The sequence below is a fragment of the Plecotus auritus genome, assembly GCF_963455305.1.
Source record: "Plecotus auritus genome assembly, chromosome: 2".
In the NCBI taxonomy this organism is placed as follows: Eukaryota; Metazoa; Chordata; class Mammalia; order Chiroptera; family Vespertilionidae; genus Plecotus; species Plecotus auritus.
This window is the reverse complement of record NC_137771.1, coordinates 228039219-228060943: the sequence shown is the minus strand read 5'-3', so window position 1 is coordinate 228060943 and position 21725 is coordinate 228039219. Positions and strand designations below refer to the sequence as shown.

General features: G+C 42.3%; 2 protein-coding genes across 11 annotated transcripts in view; one reads left to right on the top strand and one right to left on the bottom strand.

Annotated features, from left to right (window-relative positions):
* The window catches only part of SON (SON DNA and RNA binding protein), a 34901-nt gene extending 24737 nt beyond the window's left edge, over positions 1–10164 (top strand). The window contains exons 7-13 of one of the 4 annotated variants that reach the window (XR_013959939.1): positions 453–563; positions 2191–2307; positions 5656–5735; positions 6392–6539; positions 8119–8190; positions 8295–8410; positions 8899–10087. Coding sequence is in view for 2 of the 4 variants with exons in the window: in XM_080656347.1 (XP_080512473.1) it covers positions 453–563; positions 2191–2307; positions 6392–6539; positions 8119–8190; positions 8295–8410; positions 8952–9110 (723 nt within the window). In the remaining 2 variants the exon portion in view is untranslated. Of the gene's footprint in view, positions 1–452; positions 564–2190; positions 2308–5655; positions 5736–6391; positions 6540–8118; positions 8191–8294; positions 8411–8898 lie in introns of all 4 variants that reach the window. The other 3 variants (XR_013959940.1, XM_080656348.1, XM_080656347.1) reach the window with 3 other exon arrangements.
* The window catches only part of DONSON (DNA replication fork stabilization factor DONSON), a 50275-nt gene continuing 38644 nt past the window's right edge, over positions 10095–21725 (bottom strand). For 4 of the 7 annotated variants that reach the window (XM_080656363.1, XM_080656365.1, XM_080656364.1 and 1 more), the window contains 10 exons: positions 20633–21164; positions 20159–20236; positions 18829–19032; positions 17454–17632; positions 16471–16649; positions 15510–15591; positions 15293–15397; positions 14419–14617; positions 11238–11450; positions 10095–10826 (listed from right to left, as the gene is read on the bottom strand). In XM_080656363.1, coding sequence (XP_080512489.1) covers positions 10689–10826; positions 11238–11450; positions 14419–14617; positions 15293–15397; positions 15510–15591; positions 16471–16649; positions 17454–17632; positions 18829–19032; positions 20159–20236; positions 20633–21164 — 1909 coding nt within the window. In that variant the 3' untranslated portion in view covers positions 10095–10688. Of the gene's footprint in view, positions 10827–11237; positions 11451–14418; positions 14618–15292; positions 15398–15509; positions 15592–16470; positions 16650–17453; positions 17683–18828; positions 19033–20158; positions 20237–20632; positions 21165–21725 lie in introns of those variants that run through there. The other 3 variants (XR_013959941.1, XR_013959942.1, XR_013959943.1) reach the window with 3 other exon arrangements.

Below are 21725 nucleotides of genomic sequence, written 5' to 3'. Positions count from 1 at the left end.
GGAAAGGTCATTGCCACGATAGTGCTTTTCTGCTCGCTCATTCAGGAACCTTGTTTATTGCTTCTGAAGGTTATGCTGCTAAGCAGTTTAAAATGAAAACTGCTAGTAATACAAAATAGTTGAAAAAGTTCTCATTTTACTGCAAATACTTTTATTAGTGAAGGTTGGAGATTAAGTTTTTCATGGAATTTTCTATGATTGTAATTTGATATAGAAAACAAGCAGTCAGATTTTGCTTCCTCTGATACATTCATTGTAACTTACCTGAAATACTCCTTGTCAACTTCCCAAGGTTACTTTACCTTTTTGAGTCTTCTGTCTACTTTACAAGACTGTTAATATGTATATAAGACTATTATTTTGTTTTTGATATATAGCAACTAAACCTATGAGCACTTTTCTGAATTTAGGGATTCTATCGTAATTTGAGGTAATTATGTTTTCTTTCTTAGCCTGTGGACATCTCTACAGCAATGAGTGAGCGGGCACTTGCTCAGAAAAGACTCAGTGAGAATGCATTTGACCTTGAAGCCATGAGCATGTTAAATCGAGCTCAGGAACGGGTATGTAGCAGTTTAATATCTAAGTAAGATTTTTACTAACTAGATTGTTGTGACATAAGCAAAATCAGTGGCATGCTGTTGAAATGTAGGTTCTAATCTTAAAAATCCAAAGGAAAAATCATTTTAATTTTTAAAATCTTCACTGGAGGAGTGAAGTTTTTCCCCATTGATTCTAGGGAGAGTGGAAGGGAGGGGGAAGGTAAGGGGTAAGGAGAGAGAGAAAAGCAAAGACACACTGGTTGCTTGTCTTTCACCTGAGCCTCAAGGGGGTGGGGGTGGGGGTGGGGGTGGGGATCGGGATCGGACCTGCAATCCAGGTATGTGCCCTTGATCTGGCATTGGACCCGAGACCTTCTGGTGTGCAGGCCAATGCTCCAACCACTGAGCCACGGCCTCCTTAGTTAATTTTAAACTAGAGACCCTGTGCACGACATTCGTGCACTGAGGCCGGTGGCGGGGGGTGTCCCTCAGCCCAGATGCAGGGGATGTCCACCTGCCGGCTTAGGCCCGCTCCCCATGAAGCTGGCAGGCGGACATCCCCCAGGGTTCCTTAGCGTTGCCGCGGAGACGGGAGAGGCTCCCGCCACCATTGCTGTGCTCCCCAGCCATAGAGCCCAGCTTCTGGCTGAGCTCCTCCTGTGGGAGCACACTGACCACCAGGGGGCAGTTCCTGTTTTGAGCATCTGCCCCCTGGTGGTCAGTGCGCATCATAGTGATCGGTCATTCCACCGTTCAGTCTATTTGCACATTAGCCTTTTATTATATAGGATGACCATGGCCTCATTAGGTTATTTTAAATGATAGTGATTTGTGTCCTGGTCCTTCATTCAATAAATGTTTATTGGTAATATATGACAGGAACTGTTTCTTGAGCAAATAAAATAGAAGAAAATTCCTGCTGAGTTTATAATCTGGTTTATAAAGGTAGCACATTGGCCATAATAGGTCTGTGAGATGTAGTATTATGAGTTCCTGCTTTCCAGTGACGCAAACTGAGCTCAAGAGTGGTTAACTGATGGCCAAGGTCACAAAACTAGTAAGTGAAGAGGGTGGCATCCAACCCAGTCAGCCAGGGTCCAGAGTCCCATGATTTTAACAGTGGACACCTTTTCCTTCTACCTTTCTATCTGCAAGTACATGTTCATACAGATAGGAAATACATTGCTTGATGATACTGTGTTGTTAATAGGATTCACTGAATGTTATTAAACTGCTGCTGCTTTGAAATGTTGAAGAAAAAAAATTTTTTTTTTTTTAAAGACAGTGGGATCGAGGGGGAGAGAGACATATTGATGGGTTGTCTCCTGCATGCGCCCTGATCAGAGTGGGGGTGGTGGGAGCAAGCATGCAACTGAGGATGTGTCCTTGACCTGAAGAGAACCTGGGACCCTTCAGTCCGAGGGCCGGCGCTCTACCCACTGAGCAAAACAGGCGAGAGCTGGAAAACAATTTTAAATGCGTGTAAAACCACTCTATGGTCTTAAAAACGGAGTATCTAAGCCAGTAATACAGCATTTTAGGAACTAAACAAACCATTCCTTTTAGTGAATGAAATTGTTAATTCCAGTGGCATTTTAACCACCTGAGTAATTTTAATTAGTTAATTGAGTCATCTTCTTTTCTTCAGATCGATGCCTGGGCTCAGCTGAACTCTATTCCTGGCCAGTTCACAGGAAGTACGGGAGTGCAGGTCCTGACACAAGAACAGTTGGCCAATACTGGTGCCCAAGCCTGGATTAAAAAGGTACACGACATAATGCACACAAGTAGAAAGCTAAAATTTCTTAGCAAGTGTTTTATTAAAGATGCATTAAGAGGCCAATGACTCCAATCAAAGTTCCTGAGTAAATTTGCTGTGTGTGTACTCCAGGGTGGACACTGAGGATGGACCGGATTCATGACACAGTGGTCAATGCATAAATAGGGCTCAGGAGCCATGGTTTATATCCTGAGGTCATTTTTGTTCTTGTGCTGCTGGTCTTCGGGGCGGGTGGTCTCTTTAAACTGTGTTTGAATGCTCACAATGTGTCTCAGGTGCTGTTCTGAATATGCCACCGTTCCTGTTGGACTGCTAATCTAATGATTTCAAAGCGGTGGTTCTCAAATGCTTTCTCATCCGGGGATACTTTATTACAGGTTCATTTTTGGTGGATCACTGCCCCCAAGAGCCCTCTACCACCCTCATTTCCATTCCTCTATTCCTCTGCCCTCTTTCCCTTCCTTAGTGCCTGCACCTCCTTAAGCTCCCGTGGTCCCCATCCCACCCCCCCCCCTGTGATCTTCAGGCCCAGGTCCCCGTGGTTGTCAGCTGTTGGTTACAGCAAGTGGTTGGGAGGCCCCAGTATTAGCACTGCATGTGGTGATTTTGCCATGGGACTGGAAGGCTGGGGGAGGATGGCTGGAGCGTGGGGTGGGCGTTGCTGAAGGGTGAACGGGGTGGGGTGGGGATGGAGAAGACTCTCTGTGGACCACCATTTGGGCCCTGGTGGCCTTTGGTGGTCCACAGGCTCCATTTGAGAACCACTGACCTCAAGGAAAAAACTGGACATATGAGACGTAAATTCAAGGGAGAGGACGGACGCCTCGTGCTGTGAAGATGTAGGTGCTCCTGGTTTCAGATTCCTGCAGTGAGACCTGTGAACTCCACCTACGGCTGCCTCATTGTTGGGGGAGTCTTAGATGGAGACGAAGGGCTTTCTGGAGAACTGTGTGCTGGTGAAGGGAGGTGGCTTGCTTGGATGGGTGGTGGTGATTTGTTTCAGGAGTACGGGCGGCGCAGCGGCGCTGACACTGGGAGGCTGCGCGGTCTAATGGATTGGGAAGGTTTCTTTACCCTGCTGTGCTCCTGACTCCTTTTGTGATCGTGGGCAAGTAATTACGTGGAATTCAGTCTATAAGGGTCACCTGAGAAGACAAGTCCTTATTCCTGCCTCGGGGTGGTAATGTGATAGGTGCCTGTGGAGAGTCGCCATGAGTCAGTGAATGAGCGGATTTCTGAAAACATGGGATTGTGGTTGTTTTGGAACTTTTAATTTCATAACATTTCAATTTTGATTGCATTATCTCTGGTGATCCTCTTATTAACAAATTAATATAAAACAGTTTCACTTTGCCTGCCATTTGGGGGGGTGGGGAATAAGCACTCTTAATATGTGTATATTTGAGTACACAGATTCATTAAAAAATTACAACTTATGTAGTTTACTTAGGGGTTTGGTATTGGGAAAAGACGTGAATCTATCAGAATTTTTAAGATTTAATTAATTTTGGACTAATATTACATTTCAAATGTGAAGTGATTTGTGTAGTATTTGAAAAACGGCTTTCATCTCTTTGGGAAGAATTACAAAAGTACACCTATTTAACAGTTTAATTTAAAACTACTTAATCCTAAAGCTGAATACTCCGTATTTCAGGAAGTGAGACTTGAAACTTTTATGAATGTTTTAGGCACATAATAATTAGTCGTGTACATTACTAGTTAGAAACTTTTGAATGTGATTCCATTGTAAAATTTAGTTTAATATTTATGTATAATGAAAGTGCTGATCTATAATGCTTCTAAACATACTTCTAAACATTGTGTTAATTTATAAAAAGTGAATCTTTTATAGATTCAATACCCTGTAAACTTTCCCTTAATTTTTAAAAAATTTCCAGTTTTGTAGGCAGTTGATAGATTTTTAAATAAATATTGTATCAATTTAAATCATTTTGATAAATTCTCATACCTTAAAGCTGTGTTCATTTGACCAAATTTTTAAATAACTGAAGAAAGCAATGCTTTCAGGAAAACTATTTGTATGTTACTTAAAGAATATTTGCTACTAACATCCAGGAAGGAATGTTTTATTTATAAAAAGGAGGCAGAACAGGTGACAGCGTTACTAGGCAACAGGAGACTGAACGCTCTCCCCGGCTGCTTGTTTTAGGAAAGGTTCCCAGGTCCTCTTTGGCTTTCCTTGCCTTGCCACAGCCCAGCGCCCTCCTGGTGAAAGCCGCTGGGAGTGCCAGCACTTCCTCACTCCTTTGGATTCTGTTGCAGTGAATCAATATATTCTTAGCAGATAAAGGAGAGTTTGTGTTGTTTTGTTTTGTTTTGTTTTTTTAAGTAAAAATTTAAGAATTGTTATTAAAACAACCTTTATTTTTTGAGGTGGTATCATTTGGACATGATCTGATGAATATTGTTTACTATTGTAGTCTCATTAATGAGCTTTTTTGTTAACTATATATATTCCGGGGTAAAGAAACATGAATATATCAGAGAATGGAAACAGAATTGGAAACCTGGGTTATTTGGGTATTCGTATGTACTCTGCACAGTTGCCCTTTTTTTTAGGAGTGTTTCCTGGAAAAGAGGGGCCGATGAACCTGGAAGTAAGTAAAAGCCATTCTAGGTGTGTAGCAACAAGGCAGTTGATATCCAAGCATCAGCTAACTTTTCTCTCAATACATCAACACTGCATGGCCTGCACCAAATAAGGAACTGAACCAGGGGTATGTTTTTACCTCCACAGCCGCCTCCTTCCATCAGAGCACCTTGTTGAACTTAATGTCTGTCACACAAATCATTGGCATGCTTTCTCCCTAGCATGTAATTAAAAAGCTGGGGAGAAGAATATACAGTTTACATACTGTCAGAAAACAAGATGGAACAAATCTGGTATTAACTTGTCAATATAGGAATGTGATTAATGAATACTATTTCTAGATTTACCAAAAATTTGGATCCCCTCTATTGATAAGTTAATGACATCTATATATTTGCTGGAGAATGTAAATTTAAAATTTAATAACAAGGGGAAATAAAGAATGATTTGGAGATATCACACACACAAAAAAAAGACCAACAGTAGAATTTAGTAGTAGTTTGTTATATGTACATGGACGCCTCAGAGGCATCACATATTTCTTAATGTGTGACAATAATTGACTTGATCATGCTAATGTATATACTTGTGCATCTTATGACATTAAGTGGTTTGCTGCTTTGATGGAAATTATGGTTCAGTGGGTTGGATACAAGAGAGATGACTGTTCACAGAATAACCTGTGAACTTTCACCCCTCTGTATGGAAACTTGTTTCAGGGCCAAATCCTTGTAGCTGTCTTCTTGCCCCGGTCAGTGCCAGCCCTACTATTCACAACACTGCTGCTACCGAGGCCTAGGTATGTAAACGTTTAAGGAGTTTTTTAAGTCTTTTAACATCAAGCTAGGTTTTAAAGGAATTCAAAGTCAGTTTGGTATAATAACAGGTTATTTTATGTGATTGTCTTCCATTACTTACTGTGTTCATTGATTTTATAGAGCTATTCTTTTGCTTCATAGGGTTTTTCTATGTAAAATATTTACACTTGCTCCATGGTAGAATGGGGAAATAAAATGGGTGATAACAGTATGCTTCTTCAGTGTCCGAACTATTTCTAAAATGACTTCTGGGCTTTATTTATTAACTAGGTACACCTGGGACAATTAATGACTGTTTTAACATTGCCTTCTTTTTATTTTGCAAGCTAAGAAGAGATACCAGTGAACGTAAATAGTGGACGAAAACAGGAGTGTTCTAATTGTTTTTTGGAGGGGGCACGAGGGCCACTGTTTTAAAACTGCCATATATATGCCTTACGTGACTTTCAAAATACTATTATGTTAATGTGGAAAAATTAGAACATACACACTACAGTATGTATAAGAAGCACTTAAATGTAACTGCTATAACAGATCTAGAAGTAAAATAAGATTTCTTTTTTAAAAAGTTACACTGAGTTTACAGTCAAATTCTAACTGTAAAATTGGGACATTTTACCTTTCTTTCTTTGGACAGGATCAATTCTTAAGAGCAGCCCCAGTAACTGGAGGAATGGGAGCCGTTTTGATGAGAAAAATGGGCTGGAGAGAAGGAGAAGGATTAGGAAAAAACAAAGAAGGAAATAAGGAACCCATCCTAGTTGATTTCAAGACCGACCGAAAAGGTAACAAGTTTGGGGGGAAAGTTTATTATACCCCCTTGAACATTTCAGTTTTCATTACAGTATCTACGTTCTTTTGATGTCTGATCCTGACCTGCAGGAACTCTGCTTATACAGCTGTTCGTTGGGGGCGGCGGGAGTTTAACCCATTCCCAACAGCTTATATGATTATAGGAGGAAACACTAATTTTAGCTTTAAAAAGGCAACCTGTGTTAATGTTCGTTGCTAAAAATTATGGAACTTTGAATATCTATGATTAAAATTTTAACTAGATTTTGTATTTATAAAGCGGCCATTTTGTTTTGACGGAATATATTCTTATCTTTTTTTCTAGGATTTTTTTTTCTTAGATATTTTATCCCCCGTATTTTTTTTATTTCCTATTAAAGTGCTGTTTAGTCTCCGCCTTATAAACCCTCTTTTCAAGCTCAGTAATTCAGTTCTTTTGGGTTGGGGAATAGCGGATCAGCTGCCTGCCATGGTGCTACTTTTTCATGATGCCCTGAGTTTGGGCACCTAAGTATAACCCATGGGAATGCCAACTCAGTGTGATGATTGAAGCGTATTTAAGTCTGATTTTTAAAACTCAAATTTATTTTCCTTATCTTTGTATTCAAATAGAGATTTCATTGAGATCAATGCAATTACACGATTCTTTCTTAAAGACCATGGAAACTGAATAGCTCCAACTAAATTTTTGTTGTTGTTTTGCATCAGATTTTCTACATTGCCATCCATGTAGAATATCTTGTTGCCATTTTATTTCAAACTGGTGGGAATATATTGTAATAATGATCATCAAAAAGCATGGAAATAAGATGACAGTCATCCTGTGGTGTAGCATTAATTCAAGCTTTAAGTTAGGAAAGGGCATTTTGCTAGTTATGTCACATTGACTTTTATTGCTTGTACAAGCTGAATAGATTATCTGTTGTCACAAAAAGGTGGTTTATTGGAAGAAAACAGGTTGGATGCATTGCATAATTTCAGGGAGCAACATTCATGGGTTGGGTTTGGGAGACACTAGCAGAATCAGAAGTTGGGAGGACATTGGTTTGCATGGTGACATGGCTGAGCTACTTTGGAAAGGGAGTTACGCAGTTGTGTTCGTCTTTCGAGAACACCTCACATTTGATGAGTCAGAAAGGGCTTCGTTGCTGGGGGTCGGGGGGGTGGGAAATGCACCCATTTATCAGACAGCATTTCTTACTTTTTTTACTTGTGTGTGACCTAAAATCCTCATCTTTTGAGGAACATATCTCTTACTGAGCATCATCTTTTAAGAATGGGCAGCCTTTAGAAATCAGTTGCAATAAATAGCCACTACTGTTTAAACTTACAGAGCAACAGATCTGGAGTTGTCGATAGTTACGGCACTTAATTCTATGTGTATGCACATACTGAATGCTTGTTTTCTGAACATTTTATATAATTTCCAGTACCAGGGTGTATGAATATGTATATTTCTATGTTGAAATACAGCAAATAGAAGTCCAGATTGATCTAGAAACAAGGGTAAGGGGGATGTGTTGAAGATTTCTTTTGAAGTTTATTCCATGAACTTTTTTTTCTTTTTTTTAGGTCTTGTGGCTGTGGGAGAAAGGGCACAGAAGCGGGCTGGGAACTTCTCCGCTGCGATGAAAGACCTGTCAGGTGAGGGGACACGGCATTCTCCTCACTCATCCCTACTTCCCGTTCATAATTGGTGGCCACAGATTGTGCAGGTAATTAATAACTGGTCATTTTTTTCTCTGCAGGCAAACATCCTGTGTCTGCCTTGATGGAAATCTGTAATAAGAGAAGGTGGCAACCACCTGAATTTCTCTTGATCCATGATAGTGGCCCTGATCATCGCAAGCATTTTCTCTTTAGGGTAAATATGAATTTCTGCATTAATTGTATACATTTATTAATTTGAAGACAGTGTTAGCGGGTGAGGGATAAGTATATGATCACAGGATTGATGTATTGTTTGTGGGCTGGGAGTGTGTATATGTATAGGTAGAGAGGAGGGGGTTTTAAACATACAAGTATGCCTCTTAATACGACTTTTAAAAACCTTATTTTAAAAATATGTTGGAAGGGAAAGATGTGGGCAAAATCTTGTGAACTATTTGTTGCCATATTCTAGTAGGAAATGGGGAATTAACTTAGAACTATCAGGCTTTTTTCAATTTGGAGACTTGCTTTTAATTTGCTGTCTCTTCCCAAATGATTTGCTTCTTCTGGGTTGAGGTTAATTTGACTTACATGGTATGGGTTTTATGTTTTAAGTTAGTTTTCTAGCATTTAGTGAAAAAATAAAAAGCTAATAGATATTAAAGTTTGATGCTGTTCTTATTGTATGTTTTTCTTGAATAGGTATTGAGAAATGGAAGCCCTTACCAGCCCAATTGTATGTTTTTCTTGAATAGGTATTGATAAATGGAAGCGCTTACCAGCCCAGCTTTGCCAGCCCTAATAAGAAGCATGCTAAAGCCACAGCAGCTACTGTGGTTCTTCAAGCAATGGGCCTTTTACCAAAGGACCTCATGGCTAATGCCACTTGCTTCAGGAGTGCCTCCCGTAGATAGATTGAGGTTTTATATTAATCATTTCAGATAATTTTACTCCGCATCAAAATGTATCTCCTCTTTCATGTTGTAAATATTTGGCAATTTAAAACATTGTGTAAAAAGCAATCTGTACAAACATCTCCCGGCTTTGATTTTTGTACCATGGAAATTGTATTTAACCATACAGGGTTTTGGTATGTTTATATTGTTTACCTTAGTGATGTATTTGTTTAAGTGGCTAACATCCAAACGATTGTTTGAAGGCATCCGTAATCTTCAGTGTGGAATGTTAAATTACGCTTTTATACTGTATTTTGTACTCTGATGTAACTCCCCTTCCTTATGGCTAGGCTGCTGTAACACTTGCCTGTATTCAGTGAAGGGCTGTGCACCTTGTACTAGTTCACAATGGGTTCTGCTGGACAGATACTGGGGCCAGTGTTATCGATGTAATCAAGCAAGATCTGTTCCACAGGGCTGAAGCCACCATCTCCCCTTAAAATTTTGTAGAAGTTATAAAAAGAAAGTGGTATGTTGTGTGATGATCAGCACTAAGTCCTGCGTTCCCGTCAAAGCCACTTGGGCCATGAGAAGGGAGTCAAAATGAAGTCTGACTAGAATTCTACTGCAGAGGCCAAGTTCATTTAGTATGGCATTGAGTTGTGATATAGTTTTACTTTGATGTGCATTTTGAATTTCAGCTACACCTAGATAGACGTAAAATGATAATTAAAATGCTGTAACCAACTTATCTAATAAAATTGGCACCCAGCCACTATTTTGTTGACTGAGAGAGTTTAAGTTTATGTTAATTTTTAGGGTCTGATAGAATATTTCATGTGTATTACAGTGGTATTCATATGCTGTCTCTATACTTTATTTTCAAAAGCTTAAGGCCCGAAATATAAACTTCTCTGGAATAAATGTGGTGTTTTATTTTCTGGAATATAAAGTGAACACATACTTCTTCACTAAATACTATTGTTTCTTTACCCAATGCTTACGATTTCTAAGTACTTTTATTTAAAATTTGAACTAGACACACACACATTAAATACTACTTTGCCATGATGGATGAGCGTACTTTAAACTCTTAATACACTATTCTATGTGGAATACAAAATACCCTGACCTGAATTAACATGCATATATATTGGAGAGAATTGTAAAGAAAGTAACTAAAACTATAAATTTGGTGTCTACCTTTATAAGCTAGAACCTGCTCATAATCCTTGGTTCCAGTTTTGGCCAGATGTCATTAAGTGATACTAATTTAGCCTCAATTTTCCATTTGAAAGGAAGCACTTGACATTGATTGAATTTTCTATTCAGTTTATAATTAGGTTATAGGGATCTAGTTCTCATTCAAATTACCCGAGTTTTTCATATCTGAATATCTTATAAAAAAATAGTAAAACGAGAATGTTGATCTAAAATCTCAACACATGCATGTAATATTGACGGTTAATGTTTATAAACGTTTGAATATTCCTTTAACTTCCAAAATGAAATTTAAAGCCAAAGGTATAAAAATCTTGAATTTCCTTGCCAGAGGCTTTTTTTCCTCAAAGATTCCTTTTAGGCTTACTTTGGTGGTCAGGATCTCCAATTATAAATGTAGTCCCTCATTTCCACATTCCGTAAGGATGACTTCCCCAGTACTGGTGTTTGGCTAAGTTGGTCCAGAGTCTTAGGGTGCAACCCACAGTTAGCAAGCTCCTCACGAACAGTCTCCTGTGGGAATTGGTATATCAGTCAGTGAGAGCACACCAGCCTTTTGAACAGTTTTTAATAGTTACCATGGGAACTTGGACACCAATACCTTCGTACTATTCATTATCAACAGAAGTTGACTTCTAAATAAAACCTAAAAACGTCAAAAATTAAAGGCCATTTGTTCAATCCTCATACTAACTTGCCTTTTTTTTTTTTTTTTTTTTTGGTGGGGGTAGTTTTTAAGTCATTGCTAAGTACAATAGCTTGAAATCACAAAACTTACAATAACTTACATGGATACATTATCCCTTCCTCTCAGTAATTATAATTGAAAATAAGTAGTAAATACAGTTTAGTAACTTGAAACAGTTTGGCTCATTATAAATCACATCCTTCACCTACTTTGAGGAAACTGTAATCTCCACTTACCTTTCCCAGCACTCGATCCACTGGTGGGCAGATGTTGAACACAGCGGTTGGCTCGTGGGTATACAGTCCTGCAGAAAATGACCCGCTCTGGGAAGATCGGAGTAGCATGGTCACGGAATGTAGAGAATGAGGCATGACAGGACCTGTGATCTCCAAGCTGAACTGATCTTTGTATCCAGAAACATCCTGCTTCTTCACATTCACACTTCGTGCCTTCCAAAAAATTGAAGGGGAAAAAATTTATGGTCCTCATCTCTCAAGCTTTTGTCCCCAGCTAACAATGTGTTCACTAACTTTTCATTAGGATTGTCCTCTCTCTGAGTTATGGAACAAAAGTAGTTCAGAAGACATGAAAAGAGTGTATAAGAATAAAAGTGTTTAGTAAATTCTGTCTCCAGTATCTATTCCAAATTATGAGTGTCAGTTTAAGTAGATTCTAGAAAATACAATTTTTTCATATGGTATTCCCTCTGATTTAGTAATACACTTTCAATATAGAATATTGGTAAAACAAATAAATTGATTCCACTGCTACTAGCATTCAGTATATATTTGTTTATATGTGTAATTTTCAACAATATGGCTATACAGTCACCCCTTGCAGATCTTGTGGGTTGGGTTCCAGACCACTGCAATAAAGGGCGTACACATGAAAGCGAGTTGTAAACTTTTTGCTGGTGGAGGGTCTTGCTTTCAATTTGTAAAAAACGCAACATCTGTGAAGTGCAATAAAATGAGGTCTACCTGTACAGTTATTCTTTGCACTTATTCATGATCCAGTTTTTGAGATAACTCAATATTCTTGTCTCTTGAGACAAGCGTCCTGGCCACTGAGGCTCGGTTGGAGCGTCGTCCAGAACAACAAAAAGTTGGTGATTTGACGCCTGGTCAGGGCACATACCCAGGTTGAGTTTGATCCCCAGTCGGGCCACGTGCGGGAGGCAACCAAATGATGTTTCTTTCTCTCTTAAAAAAAAGAAAGAAAAAGAAATGAGACAACTTTTCTTTACGGCAAATAAGATTGACACCAAAATGTTTTTGTTGCCAGTTTTATACTTGGTAAGAAAAATTATTTTCATATAATTCATATATTTTCACGTAACTCCTTTGATATAACTACATCAAATAATTTTTTACTGGGAGAAAAAACAAAAAAGGAACATAAAAATGCTAATAAAACAAGTCAAAAATTTATCCTATCAAAAAAGAAAAAGTACTTTTTAAGAAGCTAGGTTACTTATTTCCAGTCAAAATAGCAAGAGTTGTAGGTGAACATTGTTCACCCCCTCCCATGACCACATCAAAATTGCAATAAAACTCTAAAACCACCATCATTCAGAACCACCTGAAACCTAGCTGAACAAGTCCTACCGCTAAGGACATAAGAAAGCAGCCACATTGAGACTGGGAGGACAACTGAAGATGCAGAATGGGCTGGTAAATCCACGTGGGGGGGATGAAAACCAGGACGGATGAGGAGGAAGGCGTCCAGCCCTCCAGCAGCCCCGGCAGGGCTCTAGGCCAGGCAGAGGTCCAGGTAACTGCAGGCTGTGGAAACCAGCACATGTGGCTGAGTGAGACAGGCACTGCTGCAGTCCCAGGTGTTACTCTTAAAGGGCCCGCACATATATGTCCTCGCTGACAGATTCACTTGTTCTGAGCTCCAGCGCTGGGGCAGCGGCACAAAAGGCACCAGAGACACAGGGCCCACACCAAGACACATCGTAATTAAAACACCAAGGGCTAAAGCCAGAGAATCTTAACAGCAGCAAGAGAAAAGCATCGGCTACCTGCAAGGGAGCTCCCGTAAGACTGTCTGCTGACTTACCAACAGAAACTTTGCAGGCCAGGAGTGATGGGCATGAACTATTCAAAGTGATGAAAAACAAGGACCTACCACCAGGACTACTTTACCCAGCAAAGCTTTCTTTCAGAATTGAAGATCAGATAAGGAAACAGACAAGGAAAAGCTAAAGGAGTTCATGACTACCAACCAGTATTACAAGAAATGTTAAAGGATTGCTTTAAGAGGAAGAAAAAATATGAATAAAATGGCAATAACTATACCTATCAATAATTATTTTAAATGTAATGGATTAAATGCTCCAATCTGAATGGATACTAAAACAAGACTCATACATATGCTACCTACAAGAGGGCCACTTAAGATAGAAAGACACAGACTGAGTAAAGGGATGGAAAAGATACTTCATTCAAAGGGAAATGAAAAGAAAAAAAAGCTGAGGTAGCAATACTTGTATCAGGCAAAAAGACTTCTAAAACAAAGGCTGTCACAAGAGACAAAGATAGGATCCAGTGATTCCACTTCTAGATATTTATCTATCTAAGGAACCAAAACAGTAATTCAAAATGACATGTGTATCCCTATGTTCACTGCAACATTAACAATAGCAAAGATAGGAAAGTAACCTAAGTGTCCATCAATAGACGAATGGTGAAAGATGTGGTACACACATACAAGGGAATTAGCCATAAAAAAAGTGAAGCCGAAACCGGTTTGGCTCAGTGGATAGAGCGTCGGCCTGCGGACTGAAAGGTCCCAGGTTCGATTCCGGTCAAGGGCATGTACCTTGGTTGCGGGCACATCCCCAGTGGGAGGTGTGCGGGAGGCAGCTGATCGATGTTTCTCTCTCATCGATGTTTCTAGCTCTCTATCCCTCTCCCTTCCTCTCTGTGAAATATCAATAAAATATGTTTAAAAAAAAAAAAAAAAAGTGAAATCTTGCCATTTACGACAACATGGGTGAACCTTGAGTGTATTATGCTAATAAAATAAGTGAGACAAATACCATCTGATTTATGTGAATTTGAAAAAACGAAGAAACAAAACAAACAGAATAAACTGACGGTTGTAAGATGGGAGGGGGGAGACGGGTCAAAGAGGGGAAGGGATCAAGATGTACAATTTGCCACTTACAAAATCACGGGATGTGAGGTACAGCATGGGAGACAGTAAGTCTGTAATACTGTACGGTGTCAGACGAGCACTGGACTTACCGTGGTGACCACTTCCTAAGTCACAGGAATGTCTAATCACTGTACTGCACAACTGAAATTAATCTAATATTGTAGATCAACCTTACTGAAAAACCAAGTTATTTTTTAAAAAGAAGCTAGGTCATGAAGATTAGTGTAGAATTACCCTCCAACCCCTTATTACCTTAAGCATCTGCATTGTGGCACCCCGGAAAGCTACCGGGGATAGGAGAGTCGGTGGAAGTCCTGCCTGTGGACCTGAAGTAGCAATTAAGCTCTTACAGTTGATCAAAAAATTTAGCAACGTAAAGGTGTTTGTTCCCTTCACCAACACAACAGACTCAGGTCTGTGATCCATTTGTACCTCCCGTTTCTCTTTCCGCCTGAAGATGACAATCAAGGAAATTTCAAGTACGAATCCCAGTCAACGGGAAAAGCAGTTATCTTGATTCTCAATCACCTGGGGCCCCTTCCCAATTCCAAACTGGAAATGCTCGTTATCACGTCTTCACTGCAACTAGAAGGCACCTGTTTAAATCAAAATGACCTGACTTTACCCTGAATTTGCTAGAAATTGACACCTAACAAAACTTTCTTCACTAGTCAAAAAATATATTCTGTTCCCCCCACAAACTTCAACAAAACAGAATGTTTGATCTTTTTAAAATATAGCTTCTTAGTTTATTGGTATTAGGGTTTTGTTACTTAGTGTCATGACGGTGAGTTAATTTTAGTGTGATCTTAAGATAATTTAAGATTATGGTCAGACAGGCTAGTGTGGTTCAGAAGTTGAGCATCAACCCATGAACCAGAAGGTCACCAGTTGGATTACTGGTCTGGGCACTTGCCCAGGTGGCGGGATCGATTTTCAGTGGGGGGAGTGCAGGAGGCAGCTGGTGGATGTTTCTCTCTCTCTTTCCCTTCCTCTCTCTCTAAAATCAATAAAAACATATTAAAACCAAACATTATGGTCAAATAAAACTGCCAGTCAATATTCCATTGCTCACTAACTTAATTCAATGAAAATCAATTCTAGTTAACAGCAAATGAAAGGATACAGCTTGACAGAGAGTATGTCTGGCTTTTTAATTTTATCTTGCACACCCATCTCTTCCAGCCAGGAAAAACTTTCTTCTTCATCCTCATCACTGATTGCTTGCTCCCTAAAAAATGGCTATAGTTAGATTTCCCTTTTCATAAAGCTGTTTCCTCTACAACACTACTGCACCGAGTGGACAGCCACCGGATGATGTAAAGGTTATTTTAATCACATACTCCCCGTGTCCCAAGCTTGTCCCAGATGCTTTCTTCTTCTCATGGCCACTTGCTTTTACTAACGGCAGAGAAAATTCAATACCTACACGAGAAAAGAAAAATATAACTGCGTTTTCTTTACTATACTAGTAATTTAAAAGAATTTAACAGGTATGCCTTACTTTTAGAGAGTCCAAAATTTGAAAATGTGAGTCTTTATATCTGATTATTAAGGCAGTAGCTTTCAAGCTTTATTTTATTTTTCAATTAGTCTACATTCAGTATTACCTTGTACTAGCAGCCCATAACACACCCATACATACCCATATCTCCTTGAAACAAAAGGTTCGGGAAACAATACATTCTTACCACATGTGGTATTCTTTCATAAAGTATATACTACTCTATTTCATTTTTTAAAAATGCTGATTAAACCCAGCAAAAATATTTTATGTCCACTCATGGGTTGACCCAGTTTGAAAACTGTTGTTAAAAGTGGTAGGTAATTTGTACTATAAGGAATTTTAAGAAGCGTATATTCAGATAGGGACTTTCCAACCCAGTATGTGTTTAGAGATCCGTGAAAGGAAGATCACTAACTTAAAGGAACAGCTTAAACAAATGCTATAAAAAGAATCAGAAGGAAACATTTCTTAATATAATTAAGCCCAGCCAGTGTGGTGCAGTAGTTGAGCGTCAGTCAACCTATGAACCAGGAAGTCACGGTTCAATTCCTGGTCAGGGCACATACTCGGGTTATGGGCTCATTTTCCCAGTGGTGGGTGTGTAGGAAGCAGCCGATCAATGATTCTCTCATCATTGATGTTTCTCTCTCTCTCCCTCTCTGAAATCAATAAAAATATATTTAAAAAATAATATAGCTAAAACTAATAAAAGACAATTGACCTGACGAAGATATTTTTAACTTGCAGGAAGAGTTTACTATGTAGTGTGGTATTCTTACTTTACACTGTAATTTTACCTTCATTTTTCATAGCTTCTCTGATACCTCTGGTTGTAGGCGATATGAGAGCCGTGATTACATCATTTCCTGCTAGTCCTGCTGCACGAAACAGGACAGTGAATTGATAGGTACAGACGTAGAAATAGGGGCACAGTTTTGTCTTCAGGAGGTGATATAAAGAAGTGAAGCTCACAGACCTACGAAGCAAAAAATTCTCTTTAAACATTTAGTCCCACATCTAAAATGTAATAGTGGGTAACTCAGCTGGATATTCACCCTGATTTGAAACACAACATAAATATTACAGATAATGGTTTTCATTTTTGCCGTTACATACAAGTTGGCTTTTAAATAACTGAAACTGGTCAGGAGACTCACTGATAACTTCTACATATTTAAACAGTGTTTACCATTTAAACACTAACCATTTTTTTCGTTAAATAAAATTTAATTGGTAACTTGTTGATAATTATCTTTGTGCAGCTTCTGCTGAGAATGGAAGCAGTCACTGACAAGAATCTTAAAGCATTATGTTTAGCTCTAACCGGTTTGGCTCAGTGGATAGAGCGTCGGCCTGCGGACTGAAAGGTCCCAGGTTCGATTCCGGTCAAGGGCATGTACCTTGGTTGCAGGCACATCCCCAGTGGGAGGTGTGCAGGAGGCAGCTGATCAATGTTTCTCTCTCATTGATGTTTCTAACTCTCTATCCCTCTCCCTTCCTCTCTTTAAAAAATCAGTAAAATATATTAAAAAAAAAAAAAGAATTATGTTTATGTGTATTTACCAAACATTTAAATGAATTTCACAATTGCATAAAGAGTGAATAAGAGCTAAAAAGTAAACCATTTAAATGTTGGTTATTAACAGTTCCAATGAAATCATTCAGGAGGAATAGCAATCTTCCTACCACTAAATATTCCCACATCATAAATAAAAGAAGAAGAGAATACCGCTAAAGTGAAAATTCACTATTGGGTCACACAAGTTTCTACAAATCTTACCAGTCACTCATTAAAATGTGCTGTAGGGATTCATCATTCGACCACGGGCTTGTCTTTGCAGACATTTTCCGGTCAGCTCCAATTCGAGGGAACAGGGAGAGCCAGGGAAAGGCGGGGTGGAGCCAGTAGATAAGGCTCTGCTGGAAAGCACATCGCAGCTCAGTGCAGAGCTTGGGGTCCTGAAATCCAGGCAGCGCACAGGTTTGAGCCACAGAAAGATAAACTTTCACTAAAAAGACACGGAATATACCAAACACTTACCTTCACTGCTTCCTATGGTAAAGGGTTAATAACTGTCACAGGGGCTAAAATGCAGTTTACTCCTATTTGGGAGAACCTTTCTTGCCAGCAATTATAGTCTATCCAGCCACGTATTACAAGGAGCACTTAAACAGAGATGGTTCGGAACGTTCCCTGTCTCTACCATCCTTGAGAAAAATGACTGTCTTTTTATCAGGAGGGCAGGGACTGTGCGTGTGCGTGCGTGCGTGCGTGCGGACAGGCATGTAGGTAATAAAACATCCAGCCGCCCCGCCCCCAGCACTGTTTAAGAAGTAGCCAGTGCCCTGGCCAGTTTGGATCACTGGATAGAGCTGAAGGGTCCCGCGTTTGATGCTGGGCAAGGGCGCAATCGTGGTTGCAGGGTTGATCCCTGTGTGGGAGTCAATCAATCAATGTGTCTGTCTCATATCCGTGTTTTTCTCTCTGTCTCTCCCTCTCTACTCTCTTTAAAAATCAATGGAAAAATATCCTCAGGTGAGGATTAACAACAACAACAACAAAAGATAGTAGCAAGTAAAAACTGGTAACTCGAATCCCAAATCACCCTTACCAATTTATTAAAAACGATGTACCAGGGCCTCTTTAGGTAATCCTTTTTATCCCAGTTTAAGTTGATGAGCTGCTTCAAAGTAACACTACCGCATTTCTCTAAAAACATTCTAGGATTCATCAACTCGAGTAAATTCACAGGACATCATCATTCAAGTAGCAAGAGTTAGTGCCTTTAAAACAGTGTCCATTAGTGAGAAAACGAGTAAAATACCAGTCTGCCTCAGTAACCCTATTCCTCAACTGCTTTCCATTAATTTTCCTTACATTTTCTTTCTCAAAAGCCCTAGAAAAGAACGGTTTAGTTCAAATAATGCCTCCCTGCAACGCAGACTGTTTCTCAGGACAGGTCTCTAAATTTAATGGGCAGTCACCGAGTCTGATTAAAACTATTATAAAAGCACCATTTTGGCAATACAAAATTTCCAAGTCTTTATGTCAAAAGAAAAACGTACTAGAAGGAAATATCTGCGGTATTTTTGCAGAGAAGTAAAACGTACACTGAATGTATTACTTTAAAACAGCTGTTTTCTTTCAGAGTTACCTGTATCCTTTGAGGCAGAGTAACTTCGGTTGCTCTGCAATGCTGGACGACACCCTGAGCCTCTTCCTGTGCCCTCAGATGATCTGCCCAGGCAAAGGGTTGAGAGGAGGTGAAGAGGAGGCGGGTTTTAAGGCTCCAGTCCGCGGGGAACTCTGTGCTGGCTGCGGCTGGCCTATCAGGTGTGGAGAATGATGTGTGTGAAGGCTTTTAGAACACAAAGAACACAAAAATTAGTAGAGTAGCAAGGAAGAAACCTTAGCAAGGTTGAAATGTCAAAATTTAAGAAAATGTGTAATAAATAGCAGATAATATACTACAGACCATGAAAAAGCCTGTGAACAGGCGTTACCTCTGGGAAGTGGGAATTTTTTGGAGGTGGTGGTGGCAGAGATACAGATTTCACTTTTTAGTGCAGACAGTTCTATACAGTGTAGTTATAAAGGGCATGTGCAGCCCAGCCGTTGGCTCGTGGCTGAGCGTTCACCTGTGAATCAGGAGGTCGCTGGTTCAATTCCCAGTCAGGGGATAGGCCTGGGAGTGGGCTCCATCCCCAGTGGGGGGCGAGCAGGAAGCAGCCAATTGATGAAATTTCTTTCTCATCAGTATTTCTCTCTCTCTATCCCTATCACTTCCTCTCTCTAAAAATCATTGGGAAAAAAATCTACAAAAAGACATGTTCTTTTCATGATCCCAATTAAAGAAATAAAAGCTATTACTAATGTTGCTGTCAAAGCAGACATCTTCCAAGTATGTCACGAACACCCTTTAAGCCACTCAAACTCCGCAACCAGGGCTACGCGGCCCTTGCAGGTAACTTAGGTGGGGCTATGAGAACGTATTTGACGATATTCTCCACATTACAATGACTTTTTTCAGGTGACATCGCAGGCACATAGCAGGGAAAGGGGAACATTTCCAGTGGAGCCAGTGAAGGCCATTGCTTTACCAGGAAGGGAGACTGGTACTGGGGGCTAGCTCGCTGTCGTTAGGACCTCTGTGCCCTGGTGGCACCATCACAGCAGAAGTATCTGGGGAATGGAAGGGGGCGTGCGTGTGCATGTGTGTGCGTGTGCATGTGCATGCGCATGTGGGTGTGGAGGAGTGGGGGGGGGGTGTCAGCCAGCCCCAGTGGTACCACATCCTGTGGGGTCCGGCGGGGATGAAGACTCAGCGGCAGGCTAAGCTCACGCGCAGCGGTGGCATCCGCAGGAGGAGTGTTAGGGGCCAAGGGGCCCACCCGCGCCCCTCCACCCGCCATGCCACCCGCGATGCGGGGCCTGCGAGACGTTTGCACCAGGACGCACACCCAATGGCATCTGAGAGGCGCTACCTGGAGTGGTTCGGCCAGGGCTGCTCTTTGAGGCTTCTCTGCCCGCAGCGAGTCGTGCTCCTGATGGGGACCTGGAAACTGAGGCGAGGAAGTGCGGGTGTCATTGTCCCGACGCGGCCGCGCTAAGCGTGCGCAGAGCTCGCTGGCGCACGCTCCCCAAGCCAGTGCGGGGCCCACCGCCCAACCAGGGCCGCCGGCAGCTCGTCTCGGGAGTCGGCCTTGGACGGAGGGGTCCGGGCATCCAACAGTGCCGGGCCAGCTCCACCGGACGGCTCCCCAGGCTTCGGTTTGGGGTGAGACGCACTGGCACACGCTGAGCCAGGGCCCCCTGTGGGCTGTTCGAGGGCTTTTCACCTCCAGCCCCACAGGGCTGCTGCCCAAACGCCGCCACCCAGGCCCTTCGCGGAGCGCCCGCACACCCGGCGAGGCCCCCGCCCGCGCCCAGACAGCCCTCGCTTGCAGGCCCCCACTCACCGGGCCCGGCGCCTGGGGCGGCCCGTCGTGAGGCTCCGCGGCGGCCCGCGGCCGGTTGTCCAGGCGGGCGAAGGGGTTCCTGCCGGGCGCGCCCGGGCCGCCGCCTCTGCCCGCCGCCGGGTAGGGGCGCAGGGGCAGCCCGGCCGCCAGAGCGGCACGGCGGGGCGCCGGCTCGGGCCGCCCCCCGGCTGAGAGCTCGGCCCCCAGGCTCCGGGCCCTTTTCCGTCGCAGCCGCAAGGTCTCGGGCGGCTTTTTGAAACTGGGCGAGTAGCCTGGCACCGACAAGGCCATGACGCGCGGCGGCCGCACAGGACCGAGCGGCCACCACAGTCGCTTCCCGCGCGCGCCGGCCCCGCCCCGGCGTGGCCCCGCCCCCGTGGCGCGCGCGTGCGCCCTGGGCCGCCTCGCCCCCGCTGCGCGCGCCGGCGGACGCCGCTGCCGGGCCTGGTGGTGCCGGACGCCCCCTGGCGCTGCTGCGGTCGCGGTCCGGTCGCCGGGTGGAGTGGCTGGAGCGGGTCCCGGCTGCACTCCCCTGTGGACGGCGAGGGGTGCCGAGCCCGGCCGCCGCCCGGGGGGAAGGAAACGCTAAGCTGAGGGCGGAGGTGACCGCAGCCGGCGAGAGGGCCTGGGTGCCCCTCCCGCAGACCGCCCGCCCGCCCGGCTCGCCCGCCCGCCCTCGCTCCCTGCGCGGTGGGTGGCCGCCCGAGGAAACCGTCACGCACGGACGCCAGGGCCGGAGGGCCGGGCCCTCGCAGACGGCAGGGAGGCCGAAGGTTGCAGGACGGAGCCTCGGTCTGCCAGCCGGGACTGCGGCGCCTAACAGCTCACCCACAGGCAGCTGGCTTTAGGCGACACTAGTTTTGTTCATGGAAAGAAGGTGACAACGGAGGCAGATGGATAAAAACGGGAACTAAGACGACTTGCAGAACATTCCCTTTAGGTGTTAATTACGGGCTGGTCTTGGCTGTTTGTACAGTAACTTTTCAAATACTTTCCGGGCATTGGAAATAAATTACCATCTTGTCTCGGCAGGAAAACATGCTTAACAATGGAACAACTTATTTATCCTCCTTGACTTTTCTGAGCAATTTCC